General features: G+C 37.2%; 2 protein-coding genes across 5 annotated transcripts in view; one reads left to right on the forward strand and one right to left on the reverse strand.

The window, feature by feature from the left end:
- dst (dystonin) overlaps positions 1-5,129 on the reverse strand; it is a 229,974-nt gene extending 224,845 nt beyond the window's left edge. Inside the window, exons 1-3 of the mRNA XM_073834681.1 lie at positions 4,949-5,129; positions 4,573-4,607; positions 4,058-4,234 (exon numbers count right to left, since the gene is read on the reverse strand). Of these exons, the coding sequence (XP_073690782.1) occupies positions 4,058-4,234; positions 4,573-4,607; positions 4,949-5,129 (393 nt within the window). The remainder of the gene's footprint in view (positions 1-4,057; positions 4,235-4,572; positions 4,608-4,948) is intronic.
- A 1,634-nt stretch (positions 5,130-6,763) lies between these two features.
- Positions 6,764-24,291, forward strand: znf451 (zinc finger protein 451). 4 transcript variants are annotated; one of them, XM_073834283.1, is made up of 13 exons: positions 6,764-6,867; positions 7,140-7,227; positions 7,376-7,459; positions 9,990-10,103; positions 14,835-14,952; positions 15,078-15,225; positions 15,301-15,427; positions 17,920-18,079; positions 18,271-18,418; positions 19,834-21,308; positions 23,597-23,674; positions 23,832-23,863; positions 24,129-24,291. In XM_073834283.1, the coding sequence occupies exons 2-12, from the start codon at positions 7,174-7,176 to the stop codon at positions 23,843-23,845; spliced, it is 2,520 nt and encodes an 839-aa protein (XP_073690384.1). In that variant the 5' UTR covers positions 6,764-6,867; positions 7,140-7,173; the 3' UTR covers positions 23,846-23,863; positions 24,129-24,291. The 4 variants fall into 4 exon arrangements, with proteins under 4 accessions (XP_073690384.1, XP_073690383.1, XP_073690381.1 ...); XM_073834282.1 differs by having other exon boundaries at positions 23,832-24,291; XM_073834280.1 differs by lacking the exon at positions 23,832-23,863.
- The last annotated feature ends 59 nt before the right edge of the window (positions 24,292-24,350 follow it).

A 24,350-nucleotide genomic window follows, 5' to 3' on the forward strand; every position in this document is an offset into this window, starting at 1 on the left:
CCTTGTGCCAGTATTGCTTGGCGTGTCGCTCGGTTTGATCCAATGCATGAAATGGTGCGAAATCCCCCAGAGAGTGAGAGCAGACTGCGCTGAGGGAGAGCAGCATACAAACCCACGGCGTCACCATCCACTGACACGCGCAGACTAGAACCACGGACAGAAGCCAGGATCCTTCAGTGCCTGGAATCGTGGAGAATTCCGTATGCTGTGGTGTTACAGCGCCATCCCTGGAGCGCGTTCACTGCTGCTGCCTTCACCCTCAGAGCATCCTTGTCTAGCTAAATGACTTACTCTTTCACTTTCTCAACAGCTGAATGCATTATATACCAAAAAAAAAAAAAAAAATCTTTCATTATTTATATTTACTATGCCTTGTGTCATTAGAAAACTCAAGATATAGTCAAAAGTCAATTTATAATTCTGTTAAACAGTTATTATCCCTTTATAGAGAATTCTCAAAATGTCTTTCTGTTAAAATGCATGCATATATTAGTGTCCTGAAACAATCAATTCTGAGGCTGAGTTGTTGCATGTTTATACATTCTTAAAAAAAAGTTTTCAACGGGTAGTTTTCAAAGCAATGGCATGGAAGAACCATCAACAGAACTTTTCTGTGAACAGTTCTTGATTTTTTTTTCTTAATGACCAACATTTCAATAATCTGAAGAACATTTTCCCCCTTTAAAGAAACTTTTGTGCATTTGGAAAGTTCTATGAATGTTAAAAGTTTTTCATGGAACTATAAAGAACCTTTATTTTTAAGAGTGCATCCTATTTTTTTTTAATTGTTGTATTCTACCTCTATTAATTTACTTACTGCTTGTTTTCTTAAAAACGAAACTCTAACACTAGCTTGTTTTTATTTATTTATTTTTTTATTCTATCTATTTTCCTTTTATTTATTATATAATTTAAAATAAACCTTGATACGTGTACTGCGTTAGGCTAAATGAGACTTTCATAGCACTTGCATGTTATTGCTCTTTTGTTGTTTTTGCCTGTCCATTGTCCTCTTTTGTAAGTCGCTTTGGATAAAAGCGTCTACTAAATGTCTAAATGTAAATGTATTCTTTTGTATTTTTCCAGCAACAGTTTTTTTTTTTTTTTTGTATGCTTCCTTCTCCATTTTAGATCTTGAAAGACATTAAATAATCTATAATACATTTTAAATACAGATTTATTACTTAAAAAAAGTATTTTACATTAAAAAAGGTACTGATTTCTTTTGAAATCACTGTGAATAAAAAGAATGTTCCCGATGTGAAAACTTATTATGCATATTGCAAGAATAAAGCCATTGTGTGTCTGTGTGTGTTTGTTAAATGTATCCTATATAATGTGTTGAACTGTATCTTTTTTGTTGTGTAGTCAAGAAATTATTTTAATTTTTATTTATTTATTTAGGGCATGTGTGTGTGTGTGTGTGTGTGTGTGTGTGTGTGTGTGTGTGTGTGTGTGTGTGTGTGTGTGTGTGTGTGTGTGTGTGTGTGTGTGTGTGTGTGTGTGTGTGTGTGTGTGTGTGTGTGTGTGTATACCCTTAAACATATTCATGGTGGTCAAAAGTCTGCTGACTTTCTCTGTTCCCTTCAAACTATGACAACCATGTCAAAGCATGAATGTGAGTTAACAGCTGCAAGGCAAGCGGTCACTGCGCTGTACAGTCTGTTAGCTAGACAGCATGTGCTCCAGCGGGCATTGAAAAAAAAAGAAACACAGTACAAATGGTAAATTATTCAAAACGATACAATACTGATCTGTGTGTTTTTATGTTTCCAAAATGTACTTTTTGGTTGAAGCATTGTAATACTTTAGTTATAAGCATGGTAACTAATTTTTATATAAACTGTTACAGCAAAACAGTGCGTTCACACATAGCCATTATGTTCTGGATTCAATAAAAAACACAGCATATGATTTTATATAAAGCTTGTGTCTTTACAGAGAACTTATATAAAAAATCTATCAGATACTACTGTATATGTGACACAGCATAAAGTCAGTACTTACACAACATTAAATATATATTCTACCAAACTACTGTCAGGGATTTACAATAATCAGGGTTGTGGCAGGTTGTAGGACATTACAAAGATTTAACTTACTCAAATGCAAATTATTTATGACTTTCACATAAAGAAGCCTGACACCGCTAGTAAATATGCTTCTCTTTAAGCACAAGACTAGAGCTGGCATGAACTTCACAAATAAAGTAAAACCCGAACATCATGCCCTCCATCTTCAGCTTCAATGGAAGCAAGTGCATCTGATGTTCAAGTTTTACAACACGTTTGAAATATTTTGTAAATGCTTAAATTTTCTGTATATTTCCAGGAATAAATTCCCCATTTAAAGTAAATTCTACATCAAATGTTTCAGTGCATGATGTTTACAAAAAAGTTACGCAGTATAGGGCTATGTACTACACAGCATGCAGTGCAACACTGAGCATTCTGATGTACTATTATTGATTGTGCCTCCAACAACAAAGCTCAAGCTCTGATGTAAGGTAATACATCAGAAGCAGCTTTACAGCACAACTATTTCTGGGATATTTTTAGAAAACGCTGGACAATCTCAGAGCCTCTCTCACCACTGCAGCAAGATTCTGTTATCGATCAAACAAAGAATGCACAACAAAGTTGACGTGTACACTGTTCACTAGCAATTATACAGTATACGTAGTGGATTAAAAGGAAGGGCTTTTTCAAAGGAAGGAAGACGAAATGAGCAGCACACCGAATCCACATTTGCTAAATCATTCTCATCTACATCCTGTTATTCGAAGTATAAATATCACTTACAAAGGGCCTTTGATCACTTTCCTGCCTTTCATAAGAGTCTGGTCAGTCTAAATCTAACAGAGCCCATGTTTCTACTGTTTGAATCAAAGTTTTTTTCAGCATTATGTTCTATGATTTCCACATATACTGAGTGCTTTAAAATCTGGTATACACGCTTAAAAATGAAGGTTCCAAAAGGGTGTTTTTGCAGTGATGCCATAGAAGAACCATTTTTGGTTCCACAAAGAACCTTTCAGTGAACAGTTCTTAAAAGAACAATTTTAAAGAACATTTTAAAAATCTAAAGAACCTTTTCTGCATTTGAAAGGTTCCGTGGATGTTCAAGGTTCTTCATGGAACCATCAATGCCAATAAAGAACCCTTATTTTTTAAGTGTATATTGTAAACATGATTTGTCAAGCGCTAAAAGATGATGCAAGAAAAAGGCGATATTTTAGATTTTAAGAATGACGTCAACTCTGGTGGTTAGAACTTCAAGTTCTAGTGTACATTGCAAAGATTTTTTGAGAATGAGAATTGTAAAATAAAATGTTTATGATGGCACAACTGAAACAATTGACAACACAAAATGTATAATTTACATATGTTCAAAGAAGAAAAAAAAGAGTTTTTGAACACAAGAAATCTTGGTAATCTTTAGGAGGATGATCACGCCATTAATACGTTTTCGGGTTTAAAAATTAAAAGTACCATTTGGGTAACCATTGCAACTGTTGTTCAGTCATTGTGGTCTTTGTTAATGACTGACTGAGAAACCCAAACTGATTTAGCAACTTAAAGTCAATATGAAACCAGATTACCAACCCACTTCGGGAATATCATTTGTGAGCAAAAGAAATTCAGTATAGAAGTGAAGTGATTGAAAAAAGTTAGGCCAAAAAAGAGGTGGAATAATATTCACAGATTGTTGTGTATCAAGAAAACGAATAAGGTTGATTTTAGCTTATGCCTGCTCCTTTAAATATTATATTTTATTAGGTTTTATTTTTTTGAAACCACTAGATCTATTAGAAAATATGCTTTTTAACTTATTACAGCACTGCTAAAGATATCTGAGGTTATCTTGGGAAACACCACTCAACAGAGAGTGATGTTGCCCAAGATAACCTCAGATATCTTTAGCATTATCGCTGTGTAAGAAGTTAGTGGTCTATACTTCCAGGTCAAATAAAGGTGGGTTCTTCAAGGAACCACAGACGCCAATAAAGAACCTTTATATCTAGAGTGTAGTGCCATGTAAGTCAGGGGATACCTACTGGTTTGCGTGTTGGCGTGAGCTGCACGGAGTGATAAAACTCTGGCTGGACTCTCTTCTTCACTCTGCGCTTCCTCACGGCCGCGCTCGAGTCCGGCTCGCTCTCGATGAGCGGCTTCTCTTCAGAAACGCGCGCGCGTGCGCTTCTCCTGGCATGACGCGGACTGTGACGACATACCTGTCAGACAACGACCATAGTATCATCGCAGAACAAAAACTGTGAAATTCTACAAATTACTGCAAACCTAAAATATAAACACTGGCCACCTCCCTCTATCTTCTATTGTAGCCCTACTTCTTGGCAGCATGTAATATTAATATAAAAAGTAGTCTTTTCTGAATTATTAATGGGTCACACATGCGCAATGCGCATTTCACGCAGTTGCTTAGGATACTATTTCTCCATCATGATGAAAGTAGCCTAACTAAATAACTGTCACGCAAAACACAACATTTTGGATGATTTGCTCTACTTTTCTATGACCTTGACAGACAGAGCAAGAAAAAGAGATTTACCTCGGAGCGAAAATGATGCGGCCGGAAACCAGCTTCTAGAACAAATGGGAATGATTGAAACAAACCCATGCATTCAGTCATATTGTGTCTTAGAGATGCTCTTCAAATAACTTTGTCTGGTTTTGAAATAAAGCACACTTTATTAAACACACAACGAGAACAAACGATGAGAAATGAAGCATCGCTCGCATCGAGCGCTTTTTTTTTTCAAGCGCTTTGATGACCGCGTCGCTTTTAATAAACACGAAGAAAAGAATGAATGAAAATGTCTAATAAATACTGTCGTTGTACATGCAGCATGCGTGCTATCGCGATGACATCCTACAGAAACACACATATACAGGGTGGACATAATGCGACGCGTCTGTCTACTCACCGCGACTCCTTGAACGCCTTGTAAGCACTGATTTTATGGGAATTTTCTCATTACGGAGCTTCCGATGCCAGCAACAGAGAAACAAGATCGTGGCGACAGTTCCTACCAAAAGCAATAACAGCAATAACACACACTGAATACTTAAGGGTCTCAACAAGACCAAAAAAGCCGCAGCAATCATTGCGATGTAGGACAGCCACTCCTACACGTATGCAATTCCTCTCCTTATGTAAATACTATAGACGGCTATTTCATGCTGTAATGCCTCACTTGTAGGTCCCCGACATATAATCTATCTCATGGTGTCTGTACTTCAGTAATGGACCACAACAAGCCATGACTCAGCAGGAGCCCCTGTTTTTTAGAGCTCATGCAGGGCAGCGCCAGCATCAGCATCTGAGCTCAGCAAAGCTGCGGCGAGCAGGATGATCTGTAAGCTCTCGGGTTATAGCGCCTCTGCGCTCGTCTACATGCGTTTTTAAAATGTCCACGTGATGTGTTTCTAAACACAAACGTTAGCCCAAAACAATCTGACCAAAACATGGCTTTAAGTGGGAATTATTTTATAAAGCTTCATTCTTAAACTTGATTTATTTTTAGCGATTTACTCTCAGATTTAATGGCAGAGCAAACTAAACTTAGCAGAAATATCCATATAGATGGGTTTTTTACAGTAAAGGTGCCATTTCATGATATGCCAGAAGCAGACGACATACAATGAGCATGGAATAGCATTTTTACTAGGCCACTGTATATTTTACATTTAGGCCTACAGTTTTTTTTTTTTTTTTACATTTTAATTAAGCTTTTTCAGGTATTACAATCTGTTAAAACTTATAACGTTGCCCAAAACACTAATGAAACTGAAATAATGGTATAAACATAGCATAAAATGATAAATAAATCAAGTGAACATAATTAATAATACTGATAAGAAATATAGGCTAATTATCAAAATAAATTAAAAACAAACATTTCTGGTAATGCTACAAATTATAAAGGGATGCTTGTATAAAATGATACTAGTGGCAACATAATTTTATTGTAAACATATATGTTTGGCCTTGATTACCAATATTAGGCTAGTTTTCACAATACCTTATTAGGTAAATCATACCTTTTTTTAGTTATAAAAAGTATCCGCCTTTTTTTCGCCTAAGAGTGGGCCCATTTGTAAATTTGATGGGTCTGGTTTCCGTTCTCATCTGCCCGTTTTGCTGCTAGATATTGCAAATTGGTGTGTCTTACCATATTATTTTAATGTATTATCTTAATTATGAGCAAAATGATTTGTAGTGCAAACAATTTTACCGTTTACGCTCGTTATGAACGGAAGTCTCACCCATTGGCTTACTTACTTCCGCTTTAAAGATTCATATATATTTATATATTTGTATTTCTTTACATGCAGCTGCTCTGTATATTCTGATGCAATATTGTAATGATATTGTCACGTTGTTTGTACATGGTTATTTGCTTAATTTAAAAAAAAGGTGAATACAGTATTTCAAAGTTTTCAAATTACTTGTTGTCTTGATAGTCATAATAATTAATAATAATTGTTTTAAATTAAAATTGCCCAGCCTACAGTATAAAGTATGAATTGTGGTAGTCTAATAATAATAATTCAGGAATGAGTTAGTAATGCATTTATTTGTTATTTTTTCGATTGTTTTAAATCTAGATAACTACAGTATTTTGTAGAAACATAGTAGTTTCATTTTTTTTAAATAACAGTAAACGTAAAAATAATAACGCCTGGTCATTTGCGTTTGGATGACTTTTATTTTGACGAGCTCGCTTCCTGTGAGGTTAGCCTTGATGCTCGCTTCATGCGTGCTGTGTTTTGGTAATGGTTTGCTAACTTTTACTCGCATTAGCATTAGATTTTGCAATTTTGTCTTGGCTGTGAATTATTTGTAAGTGTTAGCGTTACAGAATGTCTTTGGAACAGTTTGTTTGGTGTGACTTTCTCTCATTTTCCTGTCGACGAGTAACGTTAGTTGATGTTCATGCAGGCTGTTTGCAGGGTTGAACCTCCTTTGACTTTCTGTAAAATACGAACACTGTCCACATTTAATGAAGTAGAAGAACATTTAAATGCAAGTTAAAACGTTACAGCTCATGCGGGTATTTCATATAACCTGTGCATGCAACAGCTCATTTCATATGAATCTTTTTTAATTGGCAGTGATTAATGTGATGCTCCATAGAGGACAGATGTGATGTCTGCCTCTACAGTCACAGAAGATGTGGAGGATGATGTGGAGTTTGTGTCTGTAAGTGTGCCTAAAATGTCACTGCCTTGATTTCTAATTTGAGTTATTAGGGCAGTTGTGTGGATCTAGGTCTTCACACTTGGGAACTGGATTGAGCCTGTATAATATAGCAGAACTGATTCATTCACCTTAAAACCTGATGTTTTAGGAGGGTCCTCTCAGACCGGTGTTGGAGTGCATAGACCTGCTGAGTGACGGAGAGGATGAGGGCGGCATGTCAGGCGCACACACCGTGAGTTTCCTTAAACACTGTCTAGAATATAAAAACTCAAAGTCATTCTGTCATTTACTCGCATCATAATTTACTCATCACTCATAATTGTTTTGTAAAACACAAAAGATGATGTTTGGCTTAATGTCTAAGCTGCTATTTTTTCATCACGATTCATACAGCCGAACTCCAAAAATGTGCTGTATCCCAAGTTTTCTTGATAGCGTTATGTGAGGAATAGGCTGAAACATTAGTAATTGTGTATTGTAGTGCCTTTGCAACTTAAACTATAGGCCTAGTGAACAAACAAAACAGCTCCAAGACCAGGGGCCCATTTCAGAAAGGAGGTTAAGTGAGAACTCTGAGTATGTTAACTCTGAAATGAGGGAAACTGGGTTTCCCATTTCAAAATGGGAGGTTCTTCTATGGAACATGACCAAATGTATGCATTTGGTAGATGTTTTTTTTTTCAAAGCGACTTACAACGCATTTAGGATATATAAACAATCCCTGAGAATTGAACTCCTGCGGCCTGTTTTAAAAAGGAGGTTTAACCAACTCTAAGATGGGAAACGTTGAGTTTTCAGTTTCAGAACAGCTGAACTATGTTAAATCCACTCTGAGTAGGTTGACTCTGAGTTTAGCGCTTGCACCATGACTATGAAAAGACATTATCAATGGAGCTCTGAAATCATGATTCACCATGGCAACAGCTCCCACCAAAAAGACGTCTGCATACTTTGAGCCAATGCTTAACTTTAATTCCTAATTATTAAGAATATAATAATTTAATTATTAATAATTATAATATCAAAGGTAAACTCTGGCAGAACGGTAAGTTACTGAACTACTATTAATTTTTAATGGTATCCCACAGGCAAAAAAAAAAAAAAAAAAAAGAAGTAGAATAAAACAGCTAAACATGAAGTATAAAAACATAATTCAACTAGGTAAAGCGTTCATGGGTGTAGGCTACATGACCTTACAAATATTTTACATATTAAAATATGTTATATAAAAAAAATATATTTATAAGAAATCTGTCTATTTTAATTAGCTGCATCTTTTTCCACGTAGTCTAATGCTCTTTTCACACAATTAAATGTTCTCTAATCCAAACTGTTGCATGTTTTAATTAGAGTAATGAAATGAACATTTGACTCCTACTCAGCCAACAGCAAGAAGACTAGCAAAATAATGAAGAACAGATGAAGAGGAGATGGAAGTATTGGAATAATATTAAAATCCAACATGAAAAAGGATTAAATGTTGCATTTTTGCATTTGTAGGAAATAAAGCTGACCAGGTAAATTTAACAGCTGTGGTGGAGGTTATGGCATATATCTAACTACCTTTTCATCTGCCATCCTTCCCTTCCACACAGTAACCAGCTTCATATTCAACTGGGTTTGTGCTCAGGCAACGACACAACAATTTTCTTTACCGCTCTGCATACAACGGCTGTACTAATGTGCTCTGACTACTATTTAAAAATGGCACAGTTCAAATAAAAAAAAATATATAATAATAATCCTATACTATATAATAATGAAATAATCCTATGTATAAAAGGACATGCTGTTTTTGCCACTTTGACTGTGTCTGCATGATGACAATATGTGCAATAAATTAATGCACCTAAAAAAAATTCTTAAATCAAGATGCATTTTCTACATAAGGTATTTATTTATTCTTTTAAGTGTATTTTCATTATTTTGCATATTTTCTGCCAACGGGGTAAGAAAAATAATCTTGTTCCATTTGCATTAAGATTATTTTTCACGTTTTAAGTAAAATGCACTTCATTTAGATTCCAAAATACTCACTAAGAAAATCATTTATGCAGCGTGAATGAATCATTGAGGTGTTTAAACGTTGCTTACGCTTTAAAAAAGGCGAGGAGATCGAAAGAAACTCTGGGTTTACTGAAGAAAACCTGCTCCCGACCAGGTTAGGTACCACTGTAACTCACTCCAAGTACAAGTTACCTCTCTTTCAGAAACAGGCTTAACTTACCCTGCTTTCTCGGGTTTGACAAACCAATGATTTTTGTCATCAGTCATGTCAAACTTGGTGCATTTAACAGTGAGTAACTTATAATATAGTGCTCATATAGTCTCCTTTTTTTAAACTGTAGTGTGTATTTAGGGGCAGTTGTGAAGGACAGAAGGGCCTTCGGTTAGAAGGGGTATTGGAAAACAAACCAGTTCCCAGCTCCTCCCCCCTTAGCTAGCAGGCTCCAAAAGGCACACCTCCCCCGATCTGATGGAAACACCTTGTTGTGTGACTAATGTCTGCTAGGTGTAAATGTGGATGCAACTAGGGACTGACTGCTATTTTGGGGCCAATCACCATTTTGCTTCATTGTATTGAAAAAAGAAGCTTTGACAATCTTGTAATATATTCTTTTGTTTTCCACACACACACAAAAAAAAAACAATTAAGCCAGGTTTAGAATGTGTGTATTTAATGTATAATATTGTTTGTTTCTCAGCAGTTTTTTGTATCTAAATGTTCCTGTTTTGTCCCCTGCTATAAATGCAATGCTCAGATTGAGGAGCAGGTCGACCGGCAGAGGGCTCATGCTATGTCCACACTGGACCGACTGGCACGTCAAGTTGCTGTGGAAAAGATGGAGAGGCTTGAAAAGTGCAAAGCTTTTAAGGTTTGACTTTTTCATTCCTTATAGAATTAGTCGCATAGTTGCATATACCATCACTCAGGATTATAGAAAAGGTTTAAACAAAAATTAACATTTGTGACCCTGGAGCACAAAACCAGTCTTAAGTCGCTGGGGTATATTTGTAGCAATAGCCAAAAATACATTGTATGGGTCAAAATTATTGATTTTTCTTTTATGCCAAAAATCATTAGGAAATTAAGTAAAGATGATGTTCCATGAAGATTTTCAGTAAAATTCCTACTGTAAATATATAAAAATGTAATTTTTGATTAGTAATATGCATTGTTAAGAACTTAATTTGGAGAACATTAAAGGTGATTTTTTCAGTATTTAGATTTTTTTGCATCCTCAGATTCCAGATTTTCAAATAGATGTATCTCGGCCAAATATTGTCCTATAATAACAAACCATATATCAATAGAAAGCTTATTTATCGAGCTTTTATATGATGTATAAATCTCAGTTTTGTCAAATTTAACCTTATGACTGGTTTTGTGGTCCAGGGTCACATTTGCTAAAGAAACCTCACCCTCAGGTCATCCAAGATGTAGCATTGAGGAGAAACTGATCTACATTTCTCCAAATCTGCGCTCCTGCGCAGTGAAAGGGTGTTGTCAGAATCCAAACAGCTGATACAAACATCACAATAATCCACAAGTAATCTACACCACTCCATTCAATTAACATCTTGAGAAGCCAAAAGCTGCGCGTTTGTAAGAAACCGAATCCCTTCCATCCCCTGTTATTGTCTCGCATCAAAATCCAGAAACACCAACTGTTTGGATTGTTTCAACTTGTAAACAGTGCTGGATCTGTGCTGATTTCTCTGCTGTTTCAGACAAGATGATTTTTTCACTGGAGAAAGTAATATTGTGGATGGAGGACTGAAAATAATGATTTAAAGTTAACCTATGTGCGTTAAAAAAAAAGTTACACATGGGTGCAAAATGGACAAAAATATCCATGTCCAAAAACTGCCATAAAAATATGATTTATTAATATTTTTTTCCACTTTCACTGATGTCGATTTTTTTAACCAGCATCTGTTCTATCCATAGATACCAAACATTCATTAATTTTCAGAATTTTTACCCTTTTTTGTTTGCATAATGCCACAGGTGTTTTTTATGAAGAAAGGAAAAATAGTTAATTTCTATATACTAAATGATAAGCAGATTTTTTTTCTTTGCTTATTAGCTTATTGGGTGTGTCAGTGAAGAACAACAACATTAATTTTGAGGCAATTATATTTTTTATGAAGTGTCAGATTTAAAAAAAAAAAAAAAAACACAGGTCCATAATGAACAAAAATGTCCATGTCAAAAAACTCTCATAGAAATGTTATATTATATATTAATATTTTTTTTCTACTTTCACTGACTGTTGTTTTTTTTATCAGCATCTCTTCTATTCATAATTACCAAACATTCATTCATTTTCAGAATTGTAATGCTTTAAAAACTGGTTTCTTTCCATAATGCTCACTGTCAGTGGGCAACACTAGCTCCAGAGCTTCCTCTGCTGAGTAACGGCTCTTCATCTTACAAGCAATGAAATGACCAAGCCCTCAAGCACCAAATATGTATAGGTTTTGCTTTGCGAACACCTGTCTGGGCTGTGCGAACACTCAAACTTTGTATAAAATCTACCAGACTCCACAATCAGCGTTTTCTTGTGGTGAAAACAAAAACAATGTGTTTAGGGGCGTCTGAACTTCTACATCAAATTCAAGCTCTCCTTTTATCTCTGTACAAAAACAATAACAAGTAAAAAAGTGCAATCAAGGAATAAGATGTGTGTTTGGGTGAAAAAGAAAAATCCTCAAAGCTCATTAACCTTCTTTGACCTTATTCATAGTTTTCACATGGCCCTATGACCCTGCCAAGGGTGAGACTCATATACATGGAGTGGGATTTTTGATTGCCAGTACAATATCATTTCTTTCAAACTAATTACACCCATAAAATTTTCAGTAAACACATGCAAACCACACTCTGACATCCAATTATAGCTGCATTCTTTTTCCAATTGACTCTATAATAGGCTATAATATGCATAAGTGGAAAACACAAAAAAAAAACAAGTATTTCTTTTATATGCCAAATTTGAAAAAAAAAAAAAAAAAAGGCACAATCTAGTAAAAAATGGTAAAAAAAATGTAAAATTTGAAGCCTTGCCGATAGAATGAATGCCTATTAGCAAAAATTGTATCATTTTATAGTCAAATGGCCCTGGGTTAAAAAATTGCAGTTTTAATGGGTTTCAATGTGGACATTTTTGTCCTTAAGGTCCTGAGTGTGAGTATTTTTTGTACGGAGTGTAAATAGATTTTTTGAAGGAAATGAGGGTGAAATATTTAAATTTAAATAAAAATACACACCTGAGCCAAGATTTATGCAGTTGGCATTAACACAGGCACACTTATAACAAAAAACAAAACTGAACGGGAGTGGTGTGGGTTACTTGTGGATTATTGTGACTGATTTTATCAGCTGTTGGAACTTTCATTCTGACGGCACCCATTCACTGCGGAGCAAATGATGGATTGTTACATTTCTCCAAATCTGTTTTAAAGAAAGAACTTATTCATATTTTTGAACTGAGGCTTCTCATGAATTCTTCTGTAGAAATCACAACTCGCATTCTTAAAGTACTTGTATATTGATATATACAGTATGTCACAAAAGTGAGAACACCCCTCACATTTCAGCAACCATTGTTGTATATCTTCTCAAGGGACACTACTATAGGTATGAAACTTGGATATATTTTAGAGTAGCCAATGTGCAGCTTGTATAGCAGCATAGATTTACTGTCCTCTGAAAATTACTCAACATACAGCCATTATTGTCAACATAGCTGGCAAAAAAAGTGAGTACACCTTAAGTGAACTTGTCCAAAGTGTCAATATATTGTGTTAGCACCATTGTTATCTGGCACTGCCTTAATCATCCTGGGCATGGAATTGACCAGAGCTGCACAGGTTATTGCTGGGATCCTCTTCCCCTCCTCACAGAGCTGCTGGACGTTAGACACATGGTGCTTCTCCACGTTCCACTTGAGGATGCCCCACAGGTGCTTAATAGGGCTCAGGTCTGGAGACATACTTGGTCACCCCATCACCTTCAACTTCAGCTTCCTCAGCAAGGCAGTTGTCATCTTGGTGGTGTGTTTGAGATCGTTATCATGTTGGAAAACTGCCGTTGGGCCTAGACAAGACAATTTTCTTGGTACTCCTCACCAGAGCATTGCCACACATTCTGGACACCATCTGAGCCAAACAAGTTTATCTTCTAGTCTCATCAGGCCACAGGACATGTTTCCAGTAATTCATGCTCTTGGACAGGTTGTCTTCAGCAAACTGTTTGCAGGCTTTCTTGTGAGCCAGCTTCAGATGAGGCTACCTTCTGGGGCGACGCCTATGCAAACCGACTTGTTGCAGTGGGCAGCATATGGTCTGAGCACTGACAAGCTGACCTTCTACTTCTGCAACCTTTACAGCAATGCTGGCAGCACTCATGCATCTGTTTTTTTTTTGGAAACCAGGTTCTGCACCTGACGCACAGAACGAGTGCTCAACTTCGTTGATCGACTCTTGCAAGGCCTGTTCTGAATGGAACCCATCTTGGAAAACCTCTGTATGACCCTGACACTGTAGTGTAACTGGGATTCAGGGTGTTACTGAACCTCTTATAGCCTTGGCCAAATTTGTGTAGAGCAACAATTGTAATTCTCAAATCCTCAGAGACTTCTTTGCCATGAGATGCCATGTTGAACATCCAGTGGTCAGTATGAGAGAATTGTACTTAAAGCACCTAATTTTAACTGCTCTAATACAAGTTACACAACTTTGTATGGTCCTGTCAAGCAGACGTTATAAACATGATGAATAGGACATGTGGCTTTGCATGGTTAAACAAAATACTGCTGCTATCACTTACGCCAGGGGTGGGGAACGTTGATCCTGGAGAGCCGGTGTCCCTGCAGAGTTTAGCTCCAACCCTGAAAAAGAAAAAACAAGATCTTGATTAGCTCAGGTGTGTTTGATTAGGTTTGGAGCTAAACTCTGCAGGAACACCGGCTCTCCAGGATCAACGTTCCCCACCCCTTGACTTAAGGTGTACTCACTTTTGTTGCCAGCTATTTTGACGATAATGGCTGTATGTTGAGTAATTTTCAGAGGACAGTAAATCTATGCTGCTATACTAGCTGCACATTGACTACTCTAAAATATATCCAAGTTTCATTTCTATAGTATTGTCCCTTGAGAAGATAGACTAAAATGGTTGCTGAAATGTGAGGGGTGTACTCACTTTTGTGACATACTGTATATTTTCCAATACTTTATATTATTTGTTTTTATAAATGACTATGAGCAGGAAGGTCAGTTTAAAATTGTTTAGTGTGGTAAACTCTGAAATGCTATGTTCTTTAGAAAGCTTTTGACGTCTGATAGAGTACTTAGACCCGGATACTGTTACGCATGGTCTGACTTTTTTTTCCCCAAATCAGTTAATGATGTTGTGATTTCATCTAAAATCTGGTTGGTTTGGTTTATGTCCTAAAACTCTCTCTTGATATTTTTTTTTAAATGAATTCTGTAATGTTATCTGAAACCTAAGTTACTGGAAAATTGGGAGGTTGATGGTTCTGTGGTGCATGTTTGGGGTAAATGACATTGATTACAGCTGTATTTTGTGATTTGTATTGTAGGAGAAAATGATTTCACAGCAAGCACATGGGCGGCGCGAGCTGTCGGTCAGCCACAGTAACAGTGGCAGTAGCAGTAGTGATGCCAAGCGCTGTGTGGATATTTGGCTAAACATGCCAGGTCTGTAATGTGGTTAAAATTTGAATAATTCAACTAATAGGTGTGCGTGTGTATATATATATATATATATATATATATATATATAAAAGGTCTGTTATTCTGCTCACTTTGTCTGGATTGCTCAGCTTTACAGCCAGGCACAGTGAACCCCAGGTCACAGTGGAGACGCAGATCAGCTCCCGCTGCAGTGAAATGTTCCCCTCAAACCTGCCCGGTCATCAACTGCCACAGAGTCTATGACAATGTTCCTTTGCTCGAGGGTCACCTTAAAAGGTACTTTGTGAAAGTTCAAAAATAGCTTTTTTGGGGTTGAGGTCTGTTTGACCCACTTTAACTTTTCATTGACAGGTTTGATCATTCACCCTGTGATCCTACGGTAACCCTGAGAGGCAGCCCCGCTGCTTTCTATGCCTGTGTGGCCTGTGGGCGCTACTTTCCCTCCAAACGGGCATGGAAGGACCACATGGAATCTAAGGTTTTCATTTTTATTTTTATTTTTAAATATTTCAATATTGTGGGCTTTTTTTATATTTAAGATTGTGTTTATGTTATAAAGGAGTCATATGATATTTTCCCCCGGCACTTTTCAAAGTAACACATTTTAATCAAACGTTTACAATTCTTTTTTCTTTTTTTTCTTTTTTAAACATGCATACAATTATTCAATGATATTATAAAGGTTTCAGTTTGTTCTGTGTGATTTCTGAAACCTGACATTCTGTACGGATAATTTATTCACAAGTTAAACCCGAACAGGATGTTGAACAAAACCCATTTGCATTGTACTTTTCATTGAAGCTCTGCAATTAAATATCACCCGTGAGTGAGAGCATTATTCATAGAAATGTTCATTTTGAGGGCTAATGTGCATTTGCTTACATGTTCAGTTTGAGTAGTACAGAGCTGTGTTTTGTGCAAGTGAGGTGAGTAGAGAGCAGTGTTGCAGTATGGGCCAGTTGTTGTTGTCGCACTGTAAGTACATGTAAATTTACTAATATAGATGGGTTGTTTCTTCATCAAAAAAGATTGAGAGAAAGGTAGCGTTACATCACTTGCTCACCAGAGAGTCCTCTAGCCATAATAATGCTATCTTCAGTGAAAAAGTTATCTGAATCAGGAGAGAAATGTTAATTAACTAATTTCTAAACAGATATGTGGGTGGATTTAGATGTAAGAGAACAACACGGGATGGAGGGAATATTTTAGATTATAGACTGATATTTTGGCCGGAAGCTACAGTTAAAACGGTTTAATAAGGGTTTGTTTCTTAAAAACACACCTCGTTTTATTTCATAAAACATTCATTAATGGACTAGAGTGAGGTTAAGGTTATTTTGTCCCAATTCGTCATGACCTGAGGGTGAGTAAAGTTTCGTTGTTGGGTGAGCTATTCCTTTAAGGCCAGAACTGAGATTGAACACTTTATCTTAAAGGGTTACTCCACCTCAAAATGAAAATGTTGTCATTAATCATTCATACCCATGTCGGTCCAAACCCGTAAAACTTTGTTCGTCATCGGAACACAATTTAAGATATTTCGGATGAAAACCGAGAGGCTTGTCACTGTCCCGTTGACTGCCAGGTAAATACTATTGTCAAGACCCAAAAAAGTATGAAAGGCATCGTCAAAATAGTTCATCTGCCATCAGTGGTTCAATCTGAATTTTATGAAGCGACGAGAATACATTTTGTACACAACAGTGTATGCAGGTTGCGTCCACCAGATATTCTCCAAGATGGCGCTACGGTGATGCAGATGAGATGAATCATTGAATAAAGTTGTAATTTTTATTTTCTTTGCATACAAAAAATGTTCTCGTCGCTTCATAAAATTCAGATTGAACCACTGATGGCAGGTGGACTATTTTGACAATGCCTTTCATACTTTTTGGGGTCTTGACAGTGGTATTTACCGTGACAAGCCTCCCGGTTTTCATCCAAAATATCTTAAATTGCATTCCAAAGACGAACAAACCTTTACAGTTTGGAACGACATGACTGTACCTTTAAATGCATGAATGTTTCGCCAATCATTATTACATAAACGGGTCTTTAGCGACCCGGACCTATACATCCAGCAGAGATGGATGGCTAACTTCTGCAATAGCAAAAAAAAACTCTCTTGATATTTTAAGAACAATTACATATGAATAAAATAAAGCATATATTGTTACCTTTTGAAAACTTAGAAGGGTTCAATTTGAGCAGATGATTTTACCATCGCCGTCATCCTCATAGCCCACTTCCACAGTACATTCTGGCTCATATTCGCAATCTCAACCATGTTCGCACTACTATCATTTTAAATGACAAAGTCAAGTTTGATCGCTGGCAGTTTATTCACCAAATCCACCATCAAATAATAGTGACATTTATATTTTATTGCATACAGTAATTGCTCTGCAGTAAAGGCATTCAAACCAGCTGATGATATTCTTTTGTTTTATGCCTGCAATAATTATAAATGAAACATCACATCATTATTGTCAATCAAACAGTGTCACCTGGACAAATAAAGTTGAATTGCATGTAATAGGTCATCAGATATTTACATATTTTTGCAAACACAAAAATATACTTACACTATTACAAACTTTGGGTCTCTAGCGACCCACTAAATTTTTTACAAAACATTAATCAGAAAACAGATATTATTTTATTATTATCATATTGTTTATATTGTTTACTAAGAAAGTTGACGTCAAACTTAAAAAAAAAATGAAGGAGGGAGAGGACAGTGAATGATGTCTCGGGCCGCTAAAGACCCGAGGTATGCATTTAGGGGGTTAATGACCCTTAAATGCATACAAATTTTCATTTTGGAGTGGATTAACCCTTTAAAAGATCTATGGTAATATATGGCCCCTCTGAGTATTTACTTCATTGTCTAATTATGGAAATGATATGAAAAAAAAGAAATTGTATGCAAGCCTTGTTTTTGTTTCTTGTGCTTGATGTGACCTGTAGGTGTCATTCCCTGATACTGATGATCACAGCTGTTTCCAGAGCTATCAGCTGATTGTATGCTTTGCATGTCCTGCCTGTTACCTCCTCTTCAACACCAAGGACGAATGCCTTCAGCACATGTCTGCAAAAAAACACAACACTCAATCCATCACTCTCTGTGGTGCGTGGTCTTCAACAGTCAAATAAAAATTGCACGTTTGTCAGATACATTCATCAGACTCATTGTTTCCAGCTGTTTTGTGGTATTGTTAGGACTGGATGATATGTATTTAAAAAAAAAAATAATCCTGTGTCTCTGAACGATTCCTGTTATGTTTCTTTTTCTATTTCATAAAATTTTTTGACTTTCAGAGACGAAACCATCACCCATGCCTATACCAGTTCCACGGTATGCGAAGAACCGTTTAATCGCTCTCTGTAAGGACGTTGGCTTCACCGTCAAATGCACAACCTGCTCTAAGGTGCTCACCTCGCATATGGAGGCAAGAGCACACTTCAAGTAAGTGTATATTGGTGTTTCTCAAATGTTTTATTTTTCTCAGTCCATCTGACATGATGCATGTTAAAAGTGCACTCAATTTTAGGGCTCAAGCACCAATGGTGCAAGGACCCTCTTGGAATTGCTAATTTTTTTATTAAGAACCAAAAAGTCTTATGGAAATAGATAACCAGGATTTTGTTAACCCAGGGTTTAGATTGAGCCAGGTTTAATTTTGCGTTTGATGGATGGAACAAGAAAAATGACAAAACTGATGTAAATAATTTAAATAGTCTGCTGTGTAGTTCCCCATTTTATATTGGCAAAAGTATTGGGACACCCCCTTATAATGAACAGGTTTGGCTACTTTAGTAATTTCAATTAGTACAAATCTTGTTTAATGTTTAAGCATATAAACAATATTCTAGGGAATTGTTTTATAGCAACAGTATGGACAGGTCCCTTTTCTATTCTAATTTGACTATGCATCTGTGTATAAGGCAAGGTTCAAAATGAAGTGATTGATTCAGTCAGTGTGGAAGAACTTGACTGGTTTGCAGAAAGTCAGGTCCTAATCCCAAATGCAGACCTTAAGCCATAAACTCATCACCAAACACCAATGACTTGTACATAAACTATATTTTCTTTAGATCAGAAAAGGGCACTTCCAAAACTGTGGCAACAAAGATAATTCTAGTATTTAAAAATTGTATTTCCAACTCTGTTGCAACAGTTTTGGAAGTGTTTAAAATGACTGTACACTTATGTACAAATCATTGGTATTTGGTGATGAGTTTTTGGCTGAAGGTCTGCATTTGAAGTCACACCAGAGGTGTTCAGATGGTATTAGGACTTGGCTTTCTGCAAACCAGCCAAGTTCTTCCACACTGACTCAATCAATCATTTCATTTTGAACCTTGTCTTATACACAGAGGCATTGTCATGTTAGAATAGAAAGGGGTCCTGTCCAAACTGTTGCTATAAAATTAAAAGCACAAAATTCCCTAGAGTATCATTATATGCTTAAACATTAAGATTTGTACTCATGGATATTACTAAAGTAGTCAAACCTGGGGCTGTCCCAATACGTTTGGCAATATAGTGTATGTAGTCGCTGTTAAAAAAAAGGAGAAAAAACATAACATTTTGTAACCATATTAATATGAATTATCTTGTTTTGTTGAAGCAATAATGCCTGTCTTGGTTGTTTTTCTTGCATAACAACAACAAAAACAAAACAGTCCTGGTTTAACAGATTTGATGTAGGAATAGCCCTATATTGTCACATTTTGAACATTTGGCATGTTTCCGTCGTGGTTTTATATGCATTTTCTCATTGCATGAAAAACTTCTGGATGGACACATACAGTAGCAATGGGGTGGGGTCCGGTTTTTATTGTCCACTAACTGTTTCGTGTTTTTGTTTTGTTTCTCAGTGTGCAGTGCAATTATGGCTGCGCTATTGTCATTGCTGATCAGAGCGTGGCTGACATCATGCAGACGATGGCAGTCGTGGGTCATTGCTCCTCATGCCCCAAACCTTTCTTTAGCTTGGGTCAGATGGAGGAGCACAAAGATCTTCTGAAACATGAGGTGAAGAGAGTGCACAGCATGGACAGGGCCCTTCTGTACTACAGCAACTACAGTGAAATCCAAACCTCAGCATGTGGGAGCGATTCAGATGGGCCTTCGGCTAAGCGCAAAAGACCGGCCAGCCTGGATTCCCAAGCCAAACCAAACAAATGGTCACGGCTCGCCTGGTTTTGTGAGTGCGGTCTACGCTTCAAAGAGGAGGATCAAGCGAGAAAGCACCTCCTAGCTGCCAATCAGATCTTTCACAAATGTGCGGTCTGTGCCAAGCTAATGGGCGAATCGTCCATAACGCGCTTGCACATGAGCCGCTTCCACGGTGGTGCTCATTTGTCCAACTTTCTTTTCCACTGCAGACAGTGCAAGGTGGAAATGCCAAGGATGGAAGACATCATGGCTCATGTTGGTGTAAACCACAGAGGGCACAGCTACTACCAGGAAAGGGAAGACACAACAGAAGACTACGTCTCATCCAGTATGTCCCCTAAACCGTCAACCAGCGCGGTAATCGAAATGATCCAGCCGGACAGTTCCTCTTGTGTCCCGCCTCCCAAAGCCGAGTCCTGGCTTTGTCGGATGTGTGAAGACCTCTTTGACTCTGAGGCGGCGGTGCGGCAACACTGCAATGATTTGAGCAGCCACAGTTTCCAGAGGTTTGCCTGTGGTCACTGTCCACAGAAGTTTTTTAAGGACTCCACCTTGCGGCGGCATTGCGCCAACGAGCACGGTGGCGACATAGTCCTCCGTTACTTCTGCGGGCTCTGCGATAGCATGCTGTACGACACCGAGGAAGAGTTTCAGGAGCACTACAACAGCCTGCACAGCCAAGATTACTACTGCTTGGAAGCAGCTCCGAGTAATTCCCAGGCAGCCGTGGAAAACACAGTTGAGAGTCCGATTGCGAGTACAAGCCTTGTGCAACTTTGTCCTTGCATGGGCTCTGAGAAATCCAAGGAGGAAAGGAAACCCATATTCACAAAGTGCATGAAACAGTTGGCCACTGAAAATAAATGCGGTTACTGTTGTCGCCAGTGTGATAAAAACACGCCCACCTACGCTGAGATGAAGACGCACATCCTCCTGACACACAAGACCCAGGGCAATGAGAGAAGTTTTGATGTTCTGTGCACGATTTGCTCACAGAGTCACAAAGATGTACCCAGTTTCCATTCACACTACCACAAGCATCACTGCCTGTCGGTACCTTGCGCTGCTTTTCGACCCAACAGCACAGGCAAGAAAGTGGATGAGTTTCAAGATGTAAAGAGTGTCATTACCTCCCGTATTCCTGATGTTAAAAATGAGGTTTCACAAGATGATGGTAGGTTTTCACTTTCCACTGTTTTTTTATTCATTTTGTCTAGATGTGGTACTTCAGTAGTATTTTATTTTAGATTTGCATTATGTTTCAATTTAGTACTGTAATGAGTCAACTAAATATTAGCACATACAGGTGCATCTGAATAAATTAAGATGTTGTGGAAAAGTCCATTTATTTCAGTAATTCAACTCAAATTGTGAAACTCATGTATTAAATCAATTCAATGCACACCGAGTGAAGTAGTTTAAGCCTTTGGTTCTTTTAATTGTGTTGATTTTGGCTCACATTTAAAAAAAAAAATACACCAATTCACTCAACAAATTAGAATATGGTGACATGCCAATCAGGTAATCAATTCAAAACACCTGCAAAGGTTTCCCCGAGTCTTCAAAATGGTCTCTCAGTTTGGTTCACTCGGCTACACGATCATGGGGAAGGCTGCTGATCTGACAGTTGTTCAGAAGACAATCATTGACACCCTTCACAAAGAGGGTAAGCCACAAACATTCATTGCCAAAGAAGCTGGCTGTTCACAGAGTGCTGCATCCAAGCATGTTAACAGAAAGTGGAGTGGAAGGAAAAAGTGTGGAAGAAAAAGATGCACAACCAACCGAGAGAACTAGGGCTGGGTATTGTACCAATTCGGCGATTCGATTCGATTCTTATTTTTATGGTTTCGGTTCGATTCGATTTCGATTAGCTATCAATATTTCATTTAAAATGTTAGTTTTGCAGACATGGGATCCATATTTTGATATAAATGCTGGTAACTGAAACTCTCCTACTTAAGTTTATTACTGAAATACACATCTACACTAATAATAGGGTGCACACAGTTTATTTTAAACAACTTTTATTTTAAATGAACACTGTAACAAGAAGTCATAAATATGTGCATCCATTGTACACCATGTAAACAAACTGCAAAATGCACATTACTGTCAAAAAATTTAAAGACAGTAACAGTTCTTAACTACAGCCTAATCATTTTAGATCTCCAGATTTTTCTGCAAAAAAAGCAGCTGATGGTGACACCTTCAGGACGAGAGGTGAATATTCATATCCTCTTACGTGAAGCACGCTCATTAAGAATCGATTCGGGGAATTCCCAAATCGATATCGTTGCGTTAAACTGAAGATCGATTAAAATCGGAGAATCTATATTTTTTACCCAGCCCTAGAGAGAACCGCAGCCTTGAGAGGCTTGTCAAGCACAAGCGATTCAAGAATTTGAGTGAACTTCACAAGGAATGGACTGAGGCTGGGGATCAAGGCATCAGGAGTCACCACACACAGACGTGTCAAGGAATTTGGCTGCAGTTGTGGTATTCCTCTTGTTAAACCACTCCTGAAGCACAGATAATGTCCTTAGCTGGGCTAAGGAGAAGAAGAAATGGACTGTTGCCCAGTTGTCCAAAGTCCTCTTTTCAGATGAGAGCAAGTTTTGTATTTCATTTGGAAACCAAGGTCCTAGAGTCTGGAGGAAGGGTGGAGAAGCTCATAGCTCTGTGTTAAGTTTCCACAGTCTGTGATGATTTGGGGTGCAATGTCATCTTCTGGTGTTGGTCCACTGTGTTTTTTGAAAACCAAAGTCACTGCACCCATTTACCAAGACATTTTAAAACACTTCATGCTTCCTTCTGCTGACCAGCTTTTTAAAGATGCTGATTTCATTTTCCAGCAGGATTTGGCACCTGCCCACACTGTCAAACGCACCAAAAGTTGGTTAAATGGCCATGGTGTTGGTGTGCTTGACTGGCCAGCAAACTCACCAGACCTGAACCTCATAGAGAATCTATGGAGTATTGTCAAGAGGAAAATGAGAAACAAGAGACCAAAAAATGCAGATGAGCTGAAGGCCACTGTTAAAGAATCCTGGGCTTCCATTCCACCTCAGCAGTGCCACAGACTGATCATGCCACGCCCAATTAAAGCAAAAGGTGCCCCTATACCAAGTATTGAGTACATATATACAGTAAATGAACAAACTTTCCAGAAGGCCAACAATTTACTAAAAATGTTTATTGGTCTTATGAAGTATTCTGATTTGTTGAGATAGTGAAATAGTGGGTTTTTGTTAAATGTGAGCCAAATCATCACGATTAAAAGAACCAAAGACTTAAACTACTTCAGTATGTGTGCACTGAATTTATTTAATAATTAACAAGTTTTACAATTTGAGTTGAATTACTGAAATAAATGAACTTTTCCACAATATTTTAATTTACTGAGATGCACCTGTACATGGAAACATAACATTTAAGTGCTAATTAATTTTTTTTTCTCAGACAAATTTGATGAGGACATGAAACTGGCTTTGGCTTTGAGTGCAGAGGAGGCCCGGAAATCAAAAGAGTTGGATATTGGTAACAAGTTTAAACATATTTTTTAATACTCTAACTAAAAACCTTATATTTCTGTTATTTCCAAACCGTGTAGAGGCTGTCCTGTATTTTTATAGTATTTCAGAGCTAATTAAGAGTATGTGGTTTTCATTCATTAATCAGATATTTATTTTGCCAGCTTTACATGCATGAAGAGAGTTGTCATTGTGGGTATGTTCATTTTTGTGGCGCTTGGGCTCATTGTGACATTTATTGTAATGGATGGGATTTTAAGCAGGTTTCATCAGCACATGTATGGTGCTGGGTTTTGTTTTTTGGTTTGGGTGTAACTGCACAGATGTTGAATGTTGTCACTGCAGCAGCATCACATTAGTATGAGTAATCACTGGCTGAAATCTGCATATGACAGTTTTTACATTTGATCTTTACATTAAAAAAAAAAATTCCTTCTAATTTTTGCGTTCTCATTTTGCAGAGATGGAAGGCGCCTTGAAAAGAAGCTTACAGGAATTTTGATCAGGGAATACCATTTAAGTGTTTATTTTCCCATGTCATTCATGCACTGTAATGATTTAGACATGCATTTCGTTTATTTCTGTGTTTTTCTTAAGTTTAAATAAAGGAAAGTAATTAAAGCATGTTCATGCCTGAGAAATCGCATTGTGTTCTGGCTATTGTCTTTACTGTGATGTCATTT

This window comes from Garra rufa, chromosome 2, assembly GCF_049309525.1.
Source record: "Garra rufa chromosome 2, GarRuf1.0, whole genome shotgun sequence".
Lineage (NCBI taxonomy): Eukaryota > Metazoa > Chordata > Actinopteri > Cypriniformes > Cyprinidae > Garra > Garra rufa.

Bases quoted from the DNA above. Each gene is read 5' to 3' on its own strand.
- znf451 (XM_073834280.1), top strand. From the start codon at position 7,174: ATGTCTGCCTCTACAGTCACAGAAGATGTGGAGGATGATGTGGAGTTT. The intron at 7,460-9,989 runs GTGAGTTTCCTT...TGCAATGCTCAG, and splicing joins GCATGTCAGGCGCACACACC to ATTGAGGAGCAGGTCGACCG. The intron at 21,309-23,596 runs GTAGGTTTTCAC...TTTTTTTCTCAG, and splicing joins TGAGGTTTCACAAGATGATG to ACAAATTTGATGAGGACATG.